The sequence below is a fragment of the Lates calcarifer genome, linkage group LG18, assembly GCF_001640805.2.
Source record: "Lates calcarifer isolate ASB-BC8 linkage group LG18, TLL_Latcal_v3, whole genome shotgun sequence".
NCBI classification, from domain to species: Eukaryota; Metazoa; Chordata; class Actinopteri; family Centropomidae; genus Lates; species Lates calcarifer.
The window spans coordinates 16,455,101-16,474,441 of record NC_066850.1 but is presented as its reverse complement, the minus strand read 5'-3'; the positions used below and the strand labels follow the sequence as shown (position 1 = coordinate 16,474,441).

The 19,341-nt window shown below is 40.3% G+C and overlaps 1 protein-coding gene across 5 annotated transcripts in view; it reads left to right on the top strand.

Moving 5' to 3' along the window:
• sbf1 (SET binding factor 1) overlaps positions 1-19,341 on the top strand; it is a 56,709-nt gene that overhangs the window by 20,357 nt on the left and 17,011 nt on the right. For 2 of the 5 annotated variants that reach the window (XM_018697052.2, XM_018697050.2), the window contains exons 2-19: positions 1,271-1,356; positions 2,744-2,881; positions 3,016-3,144; positions 3,479-3,589; positions 5,015-5,092; positions 8,396-8,425; positions 10,343-10,448; positions 10,578-10,710; positions 10,888-10,996; positions 12,258-12,371; positions 16,370-16,447; positions 16,646-16,759; positions 16,925-17,053; positions 17,621-17,719; positions 17,896-18,103; positions 18,500-18,612; positions 18,743-18,892; positions 19,165-19,233. In XM_018697052.2, the coding sequence (XP_018552568.1) occupies positions 1,271-1,356; positions 2,744-2,881; positions 3,016-3,144; positions 3,479-3,589; positions 5,015-5,092; positions 8,396-8,425; positions 10,343-10,448; positions 10,578-10,710; positions 10,888-10,996; positions 12,258-12,371; positions 16,370-16,447; positions 16,646-16,759; positions 16,925-17,053; positions 17,621-17,719; positions 17,896-18,103; positions 18,500-18,612; positions 18,743-18,892; positions 19,165-19,233 (1,994 nt within the window). The remainder of the gene's footprint in view (positions 1-1,270; positions 1,357-2,743; positions 2,882-3,015; positions 3,145-3,478; positions 3,590-5,014; positions 5,093-8,395; positions 8,426-10,342; positions 10,449-10,577; positions 10,711-10,887; positions 10,997-12,257; positions 12,372-16,369; positions 16,448-16,645; positions 16,760-16,924; positions 17,054-17,620; positions 17,720-17,895; positions 18,104-18,499; positions 18,613-18,742; positions 18,893-19,164; positions 19,234-19,341) is intronic. The other 3 variants (XM_018697053.2, XM_018697051.2, XM_018697054.2) reach the window with 3 other exon arrangements.

Genomic DNA, 19,341 nt, shown 5'->3' with positions numbered 1-19,341 from the left:
AGATGGAACTAAGCTGAAAGACAGGCTTGTGATGGTTACATAAGTCAGCCTTTGTCATGTCATTGTGCTGCTGTGATGAGCCAGGCTCTGGCCAACAGTGAAAATGGCCTCATTAACCAACAAACCAGCAAAACGGCAAACAAGCATTTTAACACATCCCACTACTGTTTAACAAGCAGATATGGACTCATATAAAAGACTAATACAGTATATGTTAAAAATACTGCTGTAACTAACTGATGTTTCTCAGAATTATTTTGCCAACTAATTTGTTGGCCACATGGCTTTTCATTATATATTTAACATGGTGTACTCTTGCTTTAATGACCCATGGCACTACAAACACCATATTAGAGCCTGACAGATACATTGATGGCTGATTTTATTGGCTGACTATCTAGAAACTGAAGTAACAGAAATCCAAAAACAGGTTCTTACTATACTGATAATATACTAATTCCTGTGAGTTCACTGTGCACATCACTGCTCAGCTGACCACTGCAGAGCTGAATGGAGTTGGACAGCTCTAAGTACGTCAGGTCACACCTGGCTTTAGGATGCGTCCCAATGTGTTTGAAATGACCTCATGTGATCAGATCACACTTCGCTACTGTATATGCAGATAAATATGTATATTATTTCCATTGGCAGAGGCCAAATGCGTTGGTGTTTTTAAGTAGTGGGAAGCAGCAATGCATTAACGAAAGAACAAGAATATCATAAAGCAAAGTAAATTGCGAGCGCAATACAGACTGGCCGTATAGGTCGGGATGTACGCAGTGGTTGGTCATGTGACATGATATCACTGCTCCCAAGCCCTGGGAACTCACATCTATTGTAAGACAGGTCTAGTGAGTAAATGACCATAATTTCCTCCCTTGTTAGTATAGTGCTGAAAGTTGCCATAAAATGCAAGCAAGGTGATACCGCCGTTTGACAGTGGAAGACAGCTAACAGCTAACTCTGTAATTTGTTGTGTTACGTGTGACTGTTTGTGGACTGTAATTTTCAGATTTGAAGACATTGCCATTCTTTGACGAGTGCCAGCAAAATTATGTTTGACGTCATGCAGCAAGACGTACATTTTCTTTTAACATGATTATTTGACTTCAGAGTTTATATGCCAACATACAAATAATAAAACACAACAAAGAATGCTGTATAGCTTGAAAAACGTTTAAGGAGCATATTAGACGAAATAAACAGACAACAAACAATCTTAATGAAAAAGAAATGAACTCTGTATGTGTCCCTGTCTGTGTCTCTACAGTGGAGGGTGAAGGTCAAGGTCGCATTCTCCAGCGGTTTCCTGAGAAAGACTGGGAGGACAGCCCATTCCCACAAGGCATAGAGCTGGTAAGTCAACACACACAGACATGTTCCTGTGTATCTCTGGAGTAGAACAAGGCACTTAACCCTGTCAAGGCAAGGAGTTCCTGGGTCAGCTCATTGGTTAGGGCAAGGCACAGCTGCCAGTATTACAAGACTTGAAGTAAAAACTAATGCATTGTTCACATTTGGACACGGCTATTATGAAACTTTGCCTAGACCAAAATGTTATTATATGGTAATGAAACTTAGAGGAGCTTCAGTTTTTGTCTGGAAAAAACACTTCTGTTCTGTAGTTAGTGTTAGAGCTGCAAGGAATAGCCAATTCATCGATTAGTCAATTAAAAAAAAAAAAAAATCTTTTATGCAAAAAATGCTAACTATTTGTTTGTTCCAGCTTCTCATATATGTACATATTAGCTGTCTTTGTAATATACAATAGTAAATTAAATATTTTTGAGTTTTGGACTATTGGTTGAACAAAGTGAGCAGTTTAAGGACGCCACTTTGAGTTCTGGAAAGTTGTGATAGGTGATTTTTTCCCCCTACTTTTTTTTTTTTTTTTTTTTTTACCTGACATAGACTTTGTTAGGTTAATCAATAATGAAAATAATTATTAGTTGGAGCCCTAGTTAGCTTACACATATCACACAACACAGAGAGTTTCATGACATAATATTTCAGAAAATAAGAGCACTGGCATTAGATCAGACCTCAGTATGGGCAAATACTGAGTTTGGGCATCTGAATCCTATCAGGTCCTTAGGTCAGAGTGGTGCATTCCTAATGCACCTGCTGAGTTAGTGCATCTGTATCTGCATCTAAAAATGGCTACATAAATGGTTTCAATGTGGCCTGACTAAAGATAAAAGGAACCAGCAAATGGTATGTGTAACATGTTTACACATGCCAGTTGTAGGCCAACTTCAGATCAAGTCATCTAGTAAGTGATGCAACCTAGTGAATAATGACCATAATATAATAACACCGTATAACAAAAAAAAACACTGCTAATATTGACTTTCTATCATTTGCTCAACTCAGTCAACACTGACCGTGCTGATTGCACCATTTTTCTTGTGCAAGTAAATATTTGAAAATCATATACTCTATCCTCTTTAAATCAGTGTGATTAGAAATGAGAACAAAATGCACTTCCATCTCTGTTCACATCATTCAGTTAGTGCTTTGGGGGTTTTGTCATATTATTAAAGCAGACGGAAAGTTTCAGAACCGGTTTTGTTGAGTTAATGATAGCCCAGCCCTGGATGAATCACCCTGGGGTGCTGATATGTCACCCAGGTTGCCAGGTTGGTACGTAAACTAATCCATCTCCGTCTGTCTTTTTTCCCCCTTTTTTTCCCTTCATCTCCTTACCCTTTTCTTTCTCCTCCTCCTCCTTCCTCCTCTCTAGTTCTGTCAGCCCAGTGGCTGGCAGCTGGTTCCTGAGCGGCAGCCTGCCTCTTTCTTTGTAGCGGTTTTGACTGACATCAACTCAGAGCGTCACTACTGTGCCTGCTTTACCTTCTGGGAGGACCTGGACAACCCACAGGTACGAAAGACGTCAGCTGTTTAATGTCTTGGGGATCTCTTATTTTTTGTGTTTTTAATTGGAAACCCCTTTGTAAATCAGGTTTATCTCAGCCTGATGTGATTGCAGCTGTATCTCTTCTGCTCTGTGTTAAGCTGCAGAAGGCTGAGGCCAGCGAAGCAGATGAGGTGGATGAGGAGCTGGCTGTCGTCCAGCCAGCGAAGGTCTTTGCCCCTAAGAGCCTGGTGCTGGTGTCCCGACTGGACTACACTGAGGTGTTCAGGGTACGGCACACACAACAGTTTTTGCGCTCTGTTACTCCACCATTTCAGGTTCTATTGTATGCTTTTGACTGTGTGCACCAGCAAATATGGTATTATCTCATCACCTGTTTTTCCTGAATGAACACAGAAGGTGGCTGAAACACAACACTGGACAAAAACATTATTGTGGTTTAACTGTTAACTGTAGCTCTTTAGTTTTTGTGTAGTGGCATATTACAGAGCAAATGGCGTTATTGCATGGTATGGAATTTATTATTTTAATAACATTTCATTGATATTGCTCATCATATTGCTCACCTATTCACCACTGCATTCCTCCCTCTTGATTGAACAGAACTGTCTGGGTCTGATCTACACCATCCATGTAGATGGCCTGACTGTCCCTTTGGAAACGGTGATTGGAAATCTCCTCACTTGTGTCATCCCCATCGCTGGAGGCTCCCAGGTATAACTATTCACCATTCATCTTTTACTTTCACAAACACCTGCACAGATTACACTGCTTTATAAAGGTAAGCTAGATAAATTGTGGCACCACTTCTCAGACTCATTTTTTATCCTGTTCAGCTTTGCTGGGTGGTATATACTCCTAATGTCACCCCATGCCTTGTTCAGCAGTGCAGCTTAGTCAAACAGCACTGTAGAGAGTTAGAGCTTGGCGCCTTGTTCAGCAGGACAGCCAGCACTGACTGCTTGCATTGCTAAACTTGCATTTTTGTTAGCTTGGTGCTAAAGAATAAAATAGTAGCTGTGGTTGGAGGTGTTTGGGCCTTGTATTTCTACATGTGCATGTGTGTGCATATAAAAGAGACTTTGATTATGCACTTGCAGAAGTACTTGTAACATGCCTGCACATTTCTTTGTGCATGCATAATGAAATAATTTATGCATTACTATTTACAGAGAGCCATGAGATTTAAAATGTCACTAATCTTCTTCATACAGCTGGTTTTACTGCAGATCTCCATCCCTGAGGGGAAGTGTCATGTATTGCTCAGTCAGCCATCTTGTTAACACACTCAAGTGTAGATACTTCAGCCTCATTTTAGATCATTTTCAATGCTGTGGGCTTACTGGGAAAAATTGGCTACAAAGCTTTGTTAAACACATACCCTTCTTTGTGGATGATAAGCACACAGTAACAGATAAAAACCAAATCATCACATTGCGCATGCAGTGTTAGCCATGGAAGACAGTTTCGGCCCCTTTCATTTATAACCAGAAACAAAACAAACCAAATCTGTGTGTTTTCTTTTACATAACATATCATATCTGAGACACAAACTTTGGTACCATTACTTGCACCAGGCCTCTGATTTTTTTGTTGATATAATTACACACTTCTTAGATAAATCATTTAAAAATATCCAGTAATGTGAGTCGACAGTACAATATGCAACAAACTCTACGGTTAAAAAAGGTGGTTGTTTTTGGCATTTTTGTGCACATATGCATTTGCATGTACACCTGAGCATGCACCAACAGGTCCAACACTGAGAGCACATTTGAGCTAATTTAAACAACTTATTTCTCATGTCATTTTATGAATTTTTCTTGGCATTTGTCTTTCTCCCTTTTTTCTCTATCATTTACTCATTTTTAAATATATTTTGTACGAATCATGTTCTAGTTATTTTTCCTTCAGAAAATATTGAGATCTGTCTGTTTTTTAATCAGTTGTTGGTGCAAGTAAATAAAACATCCCTATTACACTGACTCATGCTCTCGGTGCACAAACAGCAGGAAGAGTCTATTTTGTCTGAATTTACATCAGTTGAACCCCTCCACTGTGGTTTCCAGATATAACCCATGTAACGCATGTGTGTCGCTTCTGTGCACCCTACTGTACACTGGTTCCTCTGTGTTACAGATAGATGAGTCTCCTGTTTGTAGTTTAGACAAGGTTCCTCAGGCCCTGGCCTGTGACTGGCTGCTGGCCTGTCTCCAGGTAACTTTACCGTTCTGCAAGCTTCACCAATCAACAACCAGCTTGTTGTGACTGATTCTGTTAATCAAGCAGAAAAGAGTTGTTTTCTTTTCTTTAAGGAATGTGAGGAATCTTTTTGCAGTCATTTCAAATCATGTGCGATTGATTGATGGCGCTTCAGCTATTTGTTTATTTGACCTGCCTTTTTTGTGTGTTTTGTGATCAAACAGTTTCCACAGGATCATGTTAATCATTTGAAACATTTAATTTCTATTTTCTTCTCTCGCCTTTGTCATGAAATTGAGTTGTTGCATCTTAAGCATTTTATAATACTGATTATATTCACATTGTTTCCTCTCTCTAAAAACACACACACACACACACACACAGTCTCCTGAAGCGGTGCAGGTCGTAGTTCAGTTGCTGGGTGGCCATATGGGACAGCAGATGGCTTCCTACTAGACAGCACAGCATCTGAATAAGAGAATCAGATCTAATCAGTCTTAACACACGTTGGTATAGACCCAAACAACAAAGGCTAATGCACAACTTTCCTCACACACTAACACACATCTGAAAACACAAGCAGGCCCACCTTAAAGCTTATTCCATAGTCATTCTCCATTATACTGATAGATTCTGACTTAAATGTTATCTGTGGTTTCTTTGTAGAGCTGTACGTTACCTGTAACGCAGTGTAAAATGTGAGACACACACAGTCTCACAGTTTGTCTCACTCAAAACACTAATATACAGTAAATGCACAATGTTCTGTAAGGCCCCCGCTTCTCTCCAGCCAAGTACAAACAGTCCTGTTCTTTCGACTCAAGAGGAGGACAGGCCACTCTCTCTCTCTCTCTCTCTCTCTCTCTCTCTCTCTCTCTCTCTCTCCTCTCTCTCTCTCTCTCTCTCTCTCTCTCTCTCCCAGTTCTACTTGAGGTTTCTATCTCTTAAAAGGAAGTTTTTACTTGCCACTCTTGCCTAGTGCTTTCTCATGGTGGGAATTGTTGGGTCTGGGTCTCTGTAAATAACATTATTAAAGCCTATGGTCTAGACCTGCTTTATATGAAAAGTGCACTGAAATAACCTGTGTTGTGATTTGGTGCATCACATTCCAGTAACTGTTTAATCACATAGGACTTTTCTCTCAGCCTCACTAAATATCTGTCATTACCACAGAATCTGTCTTTTCACGTCAACCTCTGCCCAAACACGCAGAACAGACTCCAGCCACATGACACTGAAATTATCTCGGCCATTAGAAATATTGTCACACACCAGCCAGCTTTTGGAACTGATAATCATCAAACCCTCTACAAGGTCCATGTGAGACTTCTGTTTTTTGTCTGTGTATATAGTGGTTGAGAGTGCTACACTACAGTAAAAATATAGATGTAAAAAGGTTAAAGTAGTTTTTAGCTTCCATCAGATGACATTTTCTTCTCAAAGCCCTCCCCAGCAATTGTCCAATCATAGCTGAGCAATTATAACTAGCCATAATAGATATATATGTCAAATTTTGGATTTTTCCACATGCTGTAATGGTGTACATGGGGGATTTAGTGATAATGATATAGAGAGTGTGGATGTTAAATGTTATGTTCTCTTAGGAAGTGTCTAATGTAAGCTGCAAACAGCAGCATGTGGGGCTATTATGGTTGGGCAGTATGTAAAAAATTTCCTACCCAGGTGTTGGACCAACCAGACACCGTTGGTCCAACAACTGCCAATTTCTGATATATTCTTGCAGGGCTGGGGGGGTGGGGCTTAGTGAATGGTCAGTTTGGCAAAATGAAGGCTGGTAGATGTCTGAACTTTTGAGCTAAATTTACATGCACTGGAAGTGGGGCAAGCTGCTGTATCAAAGTCTACTGAGTAACTAAAAGGTGGAGTCTAAGCTTATGAAATAACTGACAAGTATAAGATAAGTTGACCAGCAGGATGTTACATCACCAGTTTATCTGAGTAGTTTGCACAACTAAAATGTGAAGTGAACTTGAGGCTGTTGGCCTGATGTGGGAAATGGTGGCCTTGTGGTTAGCAAGATGATCCTTAACACAGAGAAGTAACAAAATAGGCTTTCATATGCATCTTTCCTGATCAAGTCCCTTTGAACAACATAGTGAATCCCCACAGTCTGTACATGACCCTGACCTCTGACCTGTGTTTGTGTGAGCATGTGTGAGGTGCTGTGATGGCCTGGAAGACAATCAAGTGCTCATCTTCCCATCCATTAGTGATGTCTTTTATTAATAAATGTGACAGGGGGAATTTCAGTCCCAGTTTCTTGACATTGCCTGTCACACCACCAACTGCTCCAACTGACAGTGCTTGATTTAGGAGTAACACAGTTTACGTTTTTGGCATAACTGAGAGAAAAAGCCATCTCAAAGTGAAAGTTGCACAAGTTGTTCTGCTGGAGGTCATTGCTGCTCTCTGTCATTTGATCACATGAGGAGACGCACGTTCGTCCTCGACATGGCACGTAGCCTGTGAACTTCACTTATTCCCTCCCTGCCTCTTATCATTGTGGTTTGTGTTCAGTGAGTTTGAGGTTAGAAGGTGATTTTAGTGCAGGAACTCTGCTGTTACCAGTATCAGTTTTATTACCTGTTAAGGTCTAAAAACAGTCATGTGGTGTTGGAAAAAGCCATACTGTGGTCAGATGTTTTCAGTTTCGAAATTAATATATCTCTGCTTTAAAAATTCCCTTATCACACCAGTGTTGCTGTCACGGTGTAATTTCAGAACAATGTAAGGATGTAGGAATTCCTGATAAATCCCCATTAACACTGAGTTTCTGTAAACATTGTGCTCAGTGAGGCTTGTCCTCTGTACCTTGGTAGTTAGGATGCATGTGACTTACAATGGACTGTACTACTAAATGTAATGTAAACTGTATACGTTTTCCCTCTCTTTTACTATTATTATTTTATTGCTATTACATATGACAAATTAACATACCATTGTTTGTATTGTTGTTGCTCTCTGTGTTTTTATTTTGAGTTAGGAATAGAATGACATAGTGAATCATCTGTTGCTGTTATTGCACTGTTGAATGCCAAATGATGGCTTTACTTTGTTTTGCACGTGTCTCATGTCTAAGGTTCCACTCATCCTATATTTTTACACAGCCCTCATCAGTCCTTGTTTATGATGCCATTGTTTGTGCTGCTTACTTGTTTTGCCATGCTGATACATTACTGTCATATTGTTGTCAAATGTGGGCATTGTGTGCCCTCACTCCTGTTGTTTCTAACCTGGGTCTTATTCTGCGGGATGTGTGTGTGTGTGTGTGCGTGTCTCTGCTGTGTGCTTGTGTAGCCGGGCCAAGAGGAGAGAGAGGAAAGATTGGTACGCCAGCCTGACTTCATTCTCCCCTCGCTGTGTATCAGCTCTGAGCTTTCCAAGCTACCTCTTCTCCACCCATTCCCCTCAGCCAATCCATGCACACCTCCCATGGCAGAAAAACCAATCAAAATGCTTTAACACAGACTCAATACGTGACCAACAACTGATCATTCTTTGACATACAATACTAGACTGCATTTCTAATTCATTATAGTAAAAATGTGACTGATCATCTGTCTCCTTAATGTAACTAAATGTTTGTCTGTTGAGGAACTGAAATGGAAACAAGAAATACTAAAGTAGTACACTCTCAGATCAGTGTACTGTGAAGTTGAGATGCATTTCCTGGCAATGTAATGAGGAGAAGCACAACGTAATGTGGTTCATTCCACTTCCAACTGCCAAGACCAACACCATAACATTCCCTTTGTTCCTTCTCCAAAGAGTATATTAGTCTGATAACTACATGGCTCAAACACAGCATCCTCATAAGTGATCTAAATGAATTCCCGTTGCTGGAAGGTTACTAGTTTGAGTTTTTAGTAGGCTGCAACCTCTCCTATCTGTTAGAATTAATCAGAGTTAGCCTGTAGCCTTCTAGCTAAGAGAGGGCATTTAGTGTTGAAGATCCTACATCAGGGCCACGTGGTTATTAATTAAAATGATGCAGATAATGGAGTGTTCTCTCCAGCTATGTAAATCACACTTATCCACATATCTGCTCCTTATTGTCAAATCTTAAAAGCCAAACACTGAACTGACCACACCGGATGATCAGATGTTGGATCACAGTATTGACTTGCTAACAGCTCGTCTATGGTCGCTGACGCTATCGCTGCTGTAGAGAGCATGAAATAATTGCTGCACTTTTCCCTCCCAGCTACCCCAGTCCACACTCAACCATACAGACTGGGTAACTGGACCACTCACAGATTAAGATCTTTTTCAGAGATGGATTGCATATACAATCAGAAGTGGTTTGAGAACCTTTAAAGCCCTCTGGCAAGATGAAATCTCTCATGTTACATGAAAATGGGTCTCAAATTTATCAGAAATCATATCCCCAAGATATGCTTCCAGTGGTCATGTTTTCTTGCCTCAGTAGACTCACGATAGAGACAATGTCATGTGCTGCAGAGCTCAGTGGCACTGAATAAATGTAATTGTACTGTATAGATTTGTATTTTTACAGTCTAAATCACTTCTGTTTCCACTCAGTTATCATCCAGACCACACACTAATCAATATTTTTGGGATTTATCTTTTATCTGGAGTATAGTAGATTTCCAGTTCCACATAAGTAATTTATTCTTCTTCTGTAATGGAAGACTGTGAACATACAGTATCAAATGTAAGATCTTCAGTGTAATGCATGCTGCAAGTTTTTTTTCTTTTTGTTTAGAAAGACACTACTTTTCCTTTTTACAGAATGCATATCAGCTCCATTAAGACTTTCTACAGTGTTAAGTGTTCTACAGTGGAGATATTAAATTCATCCCAGGACATGTTTCATGGTCCTAAATGACTCATTCAAACAGATTCACTCTGATCAACCTGTGCTTAGACTGCAGTGGAAAATCACAGGTGCATGACACCTGCTGTGTAACTGGGATTTCAGTTTTTCACAAAGGATCAATGTCATGGTGCTACTGGTGTTGTTTTGCAGTAAGGTTGTTATTGGCATGGAGTCCTGCCCAGCTCCATTCACATCCCAATCAGCTGGAATGGCTTGTGTCTTACTTGTCATGTACCTGCTAAGCTTCTGGGATTCTCCATCTCTCTGTCGCTGACTCATGCTGCTCTCACGCACAACTGTGATTAAACCACACTTTCAAACCCTGGTTTTCTGGGACACACCGTTTGTTCTCACCATTCCCTGTATAATCTTTCTTTTCTCTCCTTCTTTCTCTTAATCTATAGAGGACTATAACATTAGGTGCTGGTGACCGGCAAGTTATCCAGACTCCCATCAATGACTCGCTTCCTGTCAGTGGCAGCAGTGTGGCCCAGCTCTTCAGACAGCTTGGTACGAACAATTATAACGTGGGATTACTACACCTGTCCCATTTTTGATCACTATTTCAGGTGTTCAGTGTAGAAATTTGCTCCACCTCCTGGACTGCCAGTGATGTCCTGTCTGTGCTCTCTCCCTCAGGTATAGTCAACGTGTTGTATCTGTTCTGTGCTGCCCTGACGGAACATAAGATCCTGTTCTTGTCCAGCAGCTACCAGAGACTAACAGATGCTTGCCGTGGACTGCTGGCCATAATGTTCCCCCTCAAATACAGGTGTGTTTGCACTCCTGCAGGCTCTCCGTGGTGTGTGTGGGGGTGTTCTGTTTAGCTGAAAATGTTAGAGGAAACACTGTTTTTGATCTGATAACTAGTGGTCATAAAGGGTAAAACAGCATGGGCATAGTTGACAACAGATAATGTGCAAAGTCTCTTTCTGTTTGTATCTTTCAGCTTCACCTACGTTCCCATCCTACCAGGAAAACTGCTAGAGGTCCTGAGCACTCCCACTCCCTTCATCATTGGTGTCAATTCATTCTTCCGCTCCGAGACACAAGAACTGGTGGGTTCTCATCACTGTAGTATGATAAACCAATGTGACAGTGCTTCATCAGGATAAGACAGGATAAACTCTACTGGTCTTAAGGAAAAAGTGCATCACTGTAGGAGCAAAGAGCCAGTACAAATAAATCTGAGAGTGCTCTGGCAGGGAGTCTCTTGTCTTTCAAGAGCCTGAATTGGATGATTGCATTAACATTCAACACATACTCAGCTTCAACTGGTCATTTATTAGGCAGTTATAGCCATTGAATACTTTATTAGGAACACCAGGGAAAGAGAAATTGAAACCACTCTGAGCTGAAAAAATTAGGATGCAATCTGAAGCAGCAGAAAATGTTGGCAGACAGCTTAGTGGGAAAAAAGCCAAGTCCACACAACACATTCTGTCAACATAATACAAGCAGCTAATACCATCCAGCATTCGCTGTATAAAAGATGTACTTGTTGGAACACCTGCTGCCATTCTCCAGCTGTAGGAAAGAAATGTGGTACTTAAACAGAAAAAACTATTTTAGTCTGAAAAGTTTAAGAGAGCATTCTTTCATAGTTAAATAAAATCAGACAGAGGAGGCTCAAGTTCTCTCTGAAGAAATTCTGTAATATACTTACATAAAGTATACCCTCAACTACTCTGAAATGGATCTGAGTTTTGATTACAATGGGGAGAATGTTTCATGCAAACTCTTACTGACCCATAAAGCAATGGTTCATTTGTCTTTTATTAAACTGCCCTTGCTACCATCCGGTCATTTGGCACCAGTTTGCCTCTGTAGACTCTACAGTGCCCTGTACTAACCTGGCTAAGATAAATTTCACCCATATAAATGACAATAATTAGTGTCTAGATCTCTCTGCTATCTTATTAAAGCCTGATGAGTTGTATAATGAACAGTCCCGTTAGAGATGTCTGACTGTATGTTGCTGCATGCTGCTCACTGTGCCGCTCTGATGGATCCATTGTTTCGCATAACAACGAGATGCTGTGTTTTGTACAGTAGTCACACAGCTATTATCAATTTATGAGCTGTACTCAGGGTCAAGGGTTGGAGGTTATCGTCTGGGCAGGCTCTCCTACTGCCTACAGTGAAAATGTGAATGTGTGTTTTGTTGTTTGATCGCTAGCATAATGTAATGAGCAGCTGTCGACAGAGATGACTCTTCTTCGTGTTTGTCTTTCATTTGCCGTAATCATGCTGATGTGCTATTATCAACAGTCACAGAGGCATGGATGAAAAGTGTGTTTGTGTGTGTTCTGTGCTCAGTTGGATGTGATCATCGCTGACCTGGACGGTGGTACGGTGACCATCCCCGAGTGTGTCCACATCTCCCTGCTGCCTGAACCGCTCCTTCAACAGACCCAGACTGTGCTCTCCATGGTAAGAGCTGCGACCTAAACACTGAGCACTCCCAAAATGCACTCTACTAATAACTGCTGGGAAATTTCATTAACATCCAGTGGATTTTTTTCTACCAAGCAATAAACTCCCAAGTGGTGCTTAATGTGTTAAGATAAAGCTCTGCAAGGATTTTTCCTTCTGTTCCTCCTTAACTTAAGATCAGCCCTTGTCTGTCTGTCTGTTGCATTCACCTGTCTCATACAACCCGTGTGTTGACCTGCAAGTCATTGCTCCATTCTGGTCAGAGCTGAATCAGTCTTTAAGACTGACTATTGCTATTGCCTTCATTAAAAATTTATTTTCATACATTTTAGGAAACAGGGTTTAGTTTTCTTTTACTTGAAGCTCGGTACAGAAACTGTGATTGATTCTGCCAACTCAGCTGTACTTAAAACCATATCACCCTCACACTTAGTGGTAGAGAATGTATAGTACTTGATAGGGTATCAAGTACTATTCACTATTGTGTTCCTATCAAGCACTTCAAATAATGCCAGCTCATATCAAGCACTTTGCTGCAGTCTGCAGCTTAGACTCCTTCCAGTATTCCAGTGCCAGCCCATTCTGAGAAATGTGTGTAAACAAATGGTTTTCCAGCTTCCTTATTATTCTTTTGATACATGCAGAGTGCATTAATATCTTTCCTGCTTCCTTTTATTTTCCTTTGTTACAGTGCATGTGTTTCAAGAAATGTGGGATGATACCTCTAAACAGTGGGATTTCATGTTACTCATATTGTAGATAACAGTACTGTTGGAGTGTACTATGAAATATTATGTTTACAGTCACATTTAAAACAAAATGATGAGTAATTTTGGATTTGATTTATTATTTTATTGCAGGGGCTTTTCTTATCCACTTACTGTTTTGCTGCTCTGTCAGATCACGTACTGTGGAGTTAATAGTCTACCAGACAAACTAGAAATGATCACACTGTTTGTAAATGACTCAGTGTTTACAGCAATATTCACCATCTATAAAAATGATTTACTCTCTTTATCTTTCCCATGTTTTATTCATTTACTGCATCAATAGACATGGGACAAAATGAAGATATTTTGACCTTGATTAACAGCAAAAATAACTAAACATCAAGGTGAAAACATCCCTGCAAATTTAAATAAAGATACAGGGAAATTCTTGAGGAAACCATGGTGGCAAATAAAACTTGGGAGAACTGTTATTTTCCAGAAAGACAGCAAGCTTAAGCAGAAAACCAGCTGCACAGATCAGAAACAAAATTGAAGTCCTGGAATTTATACCTCACTTATTGTCTCCATGCAACCTGATAACCCATTTAAGCAGTTTTGCAAATAAACATGGAGACAAATGTGTCAAGATATCACTGTCTTTCCTAATTGTTTACTAGATTATGTCATGTTACATCAGTCCTATGTGGTTGAACAGTGTCAAAAAAGATTCAATGAAATTTAGAAATATTGTACAAGAATAAAACATCGAAATCTTAAAGTGGGAAAACCTTTTGCAAGCAGAAAAAATGAATCAAATCGATTCAGAGGGAGATATTGTACTTTTTAGCCCACCACATTTATTTTACAGATAACTGATTACTACAAATTCTGCAGTAAAACTTTTATTTTTGTTTTTTTCTTTCCTTTCCTATTATTCAGGTTTCTATGACAGATCCAACTGCATGTCAAGTAGTTAGAAGTAGCTCTAAATTGACCAGCTACAACAATAAAATGCTGTTTACACACTGATGAATTGGTATTAACAGTCTATTATGTAATTTATGTTAATATGCGGGGCAAGGGCCATTTTTCTTATGTACATTTACTTAAATAGGATTTTAAATACAGGTAGGGTACCTTTGCTGTGTTGGTACTTCTGCTTAAGTAAAATATCTGAATACTTTTTCCACCACCGTTGCTCTCTAATGGCTTAAAATAAGATGTAATTAATTCAGTATAAACATAATCAATCCATCTCTGTATGAGACTGATTGTTTCTATTGATTACACTGTGTCAGTTGTCGGAAAATCCTTTTAATGTGTGTTGTGATGCCAAGTGATGCCTTCCCGGATAGTGTGCTTTGTTTGCTGTTGCTATGATTGCAGTCACATGAAAAACATGATGATTCATTTTGTTTGATTATTGTTTCTGTATAAATTGACTGTTGAGTGTCTGGTAAAAGATTGACAAACCTGGCACAAACCAGAGGATGGTTTTCCCTCTGCTGGTAACACAGTGTTGGATTTTTTGGAGCTGTGATGTCACTGAGGCAGAGGTTAGAATGTGTTTATTTGGGAGAGGCTGCAGTTGGCATTCACTTCTCTGTCTCAACAGATATGCCAAGTGTGTTTGGACGCCGCCTGAATTTTGTAATTGGGCATTCTCTTCCCACGAACTCTTGCAGTATTTATAATATTTGATCCTGAGATATTTTCTAATCATAAGTGCATTGTCCTGATTTTGTTTGTTCAGCAGTGTAGATACAGTTTCATCCACAGCAGCCAAATGAACTATAATAAAATCTAGTTTTCATTTGATTATACAGTGTGTTATGTTTGATCTACATAGCAGGACTTACTTGGAAACCACAGCTGTAGAGGATGATATTACTGTTGTTTTGATGAGGTACCTGTAAAATTAGCTGCTTTCCATGGTTGTCTTTGGGGAAAAATGTCATACACTAGTCAGCTGACATTTTTTGGGGGCATTTCCATATGTTTCCACAAACCATGCTAAGTCAACTTTCATTATCCCTGAAAACACAGAATTTTTAGAAACACCTTCTCTTCTTGGTGGTGTGATTCTAAACACAGTTTTAGGACTCCTGTCCCATTAAAAATGTAACATTAAAATGTGTTTTACAGTCCTGACAGCAGCTTTGGTGTATTCACAAACAGATATGTGTTAACGTGTCAAGTAAGACACTGAACTGTCACTTACTTACCAGGGCATCGACTAAATGCTTAAGATGACAAGGCTTTAAAAAATGTCTAAAAAAAGGAAACAGAAAGAAAGAAGATAAAAATATTTTATTGGGAAATGTAGGGATCACCCCTTATGTTTTTGTGTTTGGGACTGCTTCTGCTCTGTGTACTTTATGACTTATGACCTGGAGACTCTTGTGTGTTGTGGTCATTGCTCTGTATTGATGGAATGAGGGCTGGAAGCGAAGAGAGCAAAGGGAGGTTCACTGGGTTATGGGTCTGTGTCCTCAGCCAGCAGATCTGCATCTATCTACACAAACACAGATTTACTAACTAATTTCACTCAAGCATCAGCTTGTCTGATCAGCTCACATGGGTGGGTCTGACCTCCATCTCTGAAACCATACACAAGAATAGATAATTGTAGACCTGTAAAACTGATCAGTGAGTTTATAAAACTGCTCCCTGGGAAAGGTAGAAAGCTGGTTTGAGTGAAGGTTGCATGAATGATGATGCTGTAGATTGTTGGGCAGCAACCGTGAACCAGGGCTTAGCTGCTCTGCTCTTCTTACAGTTAGTTGAATGGATATTAACATGATGGCCCTGAGACTAAAGGCTGTCTCCCAGGGATGATATTTGTATAGTATCTGTTAGGTCTGGATATGTTGCAGCTGTCTTATAAAACCTACAGTCAGAATTATTTTGTTTTCTGTAAAGCTCGACAAAACACCTGACAACAAGAATAACCATTTTAATTGTTTCCCTCCTCTATAAAAAGTAGACATCAAAAGTGGCAGCAGCTTTAAAAAAAAGACACATTCCACTCACATTTGAAAGTAATAATAATAACATTAATAAGCATGTACAAGTGTTGCTAATAAAGAGCTTAGTGAGTGTGTTTTTGTAATAATTACAAGAACTGTATAGTTATCATTAGCTACTGTAGCCGCTGTGGTTAAAGCCACAGAGAAAAGAGATACACCATAAAAAGATGTCACTAAGAGCATAGAAAAGCAACAGTCGAGGGGTACGGAGATGATGATAGTGATTGATGGTGGCTTCATGTTGTTGTTGTTGTAGGTTTTGGATCCAGAGCTAGAAGTTGCTGATCATGCCTTCCCCCCACTGTCCACACAACCCTCTGCACTCAAGATCCAGGTAAGAAAAACACTCACTGCATTCTATTCTTGATGGCATGAAAAAGATGTTAAAGGTCAGAAAATTAGCATAAGACTACATCTATTGACACCATAGAGAAAACAGCAGCTCTTGTATTCCTGAAGCTTTCCAGACAGTTTTGGCATGTGTGTGTGTGAGTGTGTGTTGGCTTTAACTGAGCTGTTGTGTGTGTTCCAGGATAAGGAAATCCGGGCAGTCTTCCTGTGGCTGTTCGCTCGGCTCTTCCAGGGCTATCGCTGGTGTTTACACATCATTCGCATTCACCCCGAACCAGTAATCCGCTTCCACAAGGTATAGGAAGATAACAGAACTGTAAATAATACTGCATTCAATATTGCAGACCAATCATATGTGTATTTTACAGAAGAGAACATTCATATCAGATTACACACACACACACACACACAGGAGTTGTGTGTGATCAGGTCAGTTTAGTGCTAATGTGTGTTTCCACAGGCCGCCTTCCTGGGCCAGAGGGCGCTGTCAGAGGATGACTTCCTCATGAAGGTGTTAGACGGCATGGCGTTTGCAGGTTTCGTGTCAGAGAGAGGGCCTCCTTACAGGGCCACTGACCTATTTGATGACGTGAGTCTGTCAGCACAATAAACACTTGACTTTTTTTTTTTTTGGACCAGCTACCAGTCGCACCAACCAGTACCTCATTATTGAAAGAGATCATTGCTAAACTTGAATGAATTAAATAATAATTAACCAAATGCTAAAAAATAATACATTTAGTATCAGTTGGCGAGTTGCTTGTGTTGATTTATCTCTTCAGTTAAAACAAAAAGAGACAGAACAATATGAAGTGTCCATATTTGTCTTTTTGACTTACCTAGCAAGGGCTGGTGACAATTTATCAGAAAATATATTTTGTATATTTTATTTATATGTTTTGTAAAGCTACATTTGAATATCTTAAAACTTGCATTGTTTACATCCATGTTTGTTAGCAAGCAGCTCATCTTACCTTTATGGCACATTTTTCTGTTTATAAGCACATTGCCACCAGCAAAATAGTGTAAAACTATTAGCATGAATTTATATCATGTTGTCTCTGTTTATCTGGTGGTAGCTGAATGTAATTGACCCTGGTATGAAAAAAGATACAGAAATTAGAGGTAAACTTTCTTCTTTGTCGTCTTTTCACAGCTGGTAGCCAATGAAGTGGAGCGGATACGGCACGAGGAGGCCTGTCCACACAAAGTCATGAACCACGTCAAGGAGCTGGCTGAGCAGCTTTTCAAAAACGTACGTACACACAAATCTTCTTCTCTCCCTCCTCTTACTGAACTAATGGCATGAGACTGACCCTTCACTGTCATAACTTCGTCCAGTTTCTTCCTTTCTTTACGTCACCAGTATTCCAGTTTGTCCCTCTTCTCTTCTGTTCCCTTAGTGATTCTCTTGTGTTTCCCTTCTTTCAGGAGAACCCGTACCCCGCAGTGGCGATGCACAAAGTCCAGCGACCGTCAGAAAACAGCCAGAACGCTGCACAGAATCAGACACCCTTCCCCGTGCTGGACGAGGTTGCGGTGCAGCTCTTCATCGACCACGCTGCCGCCAAGCTCAAGACTGCGCCTCCCGTGGTCAAAGCAGAGCTCAAGGGCATGGTGCCCTCTGGACCCCCGCTGGGTAAGCTGGGGAGGAGACTGAGGGGCAGAAACTGTGCATTTCACAAAAAGAATCTAGTCCTTTACAAGTCTTGGAAAATCTAGGAACAGACTATATTCAGTAAAAATAAAAATAAATAAGACTGTAAAAAGCACGTCATTGTAACAACTGTGTTGGTAAGACAAATGGTGGCAAACACTTTCTAGTGTGTTGTAAGGCTGTGGGTATTGAGTTTGATAGTTGCACTGGTAAAACTGTTATACCAAGTTCATCATCTTCTCTCGCACCTCAAACTTCCTGTGTGAACCTTTCACTTCACTTAGGCAGTTTGTCTCACAGTGGGTGTTTAATGGGGTTGAAATCAGTGCTGCAGTGATGAATCAGTGTCTGATTTCCCACGTCTGACAATCTCTGCAGGAGACATTGTGGACAGAAACGGCAATGTGATGGCTAACAGCGCCCGCAGGCTGGAGGTGGTCAGGAACTGTATTACATACATCTTTGAGAACAAGATGCTGGAGGCAAAGAAGGTGAGTGTGATGCATCTCTGCAGACTGGCTGGACACTTGAGAAGAGTTTCATATAGTTTAGTCTGTCACAAATGATTGCATAGCTGCTTAAAAGGAAAAAAAATCACTCTAAACTCTCTCCTCTGTCCAGCTGATGCCAGCTGTACTGCGGGCATTGAAGGGTCGAGCAGCCCGGGTTTGTCTGACCCAGGAGCTCAATCAGCATGTCCTACAGAACCGAGCTGTGCTGGATGACCAGCAGTTTGACTACATCGTCCGCATGATGAACTGCACCTTACAGGTAAGCCCTGAAAACACTTCAACACCTCAGGTGGCAGAGCTAAAAGCATGAGATGCACTTGATTAAATTTTCATGGGAAAATGAATTTTAGAATGCTGGTACCAATTAAACTACTCTGCTGCTGCTTTATCATTGCAATGGCATGACATGATGACTCTCAGTCAGACAGATATTATATTTTGGATGCATTTCTGTTAAATGGTTCGCAAGTTTTCTGATCATTAGAAGTGTCTCAGGTCTGGTGTAACCTTTGCTTCTCTGTTTCTGTTCAGGACTGTTCACATATGGATGAACACGGCATTGCAGCTGCTCTGCTTCCATTGGTGACAGCCTTCTGCAGAGTAAGTCCATAACCAGCATCACCAAAGTCATTTCACATTCCACAAATTTAGCTTTAACGGCAGCAAAGAGCCTCACAAAGCCAGTATCTGTCCACACGGCACTCAATT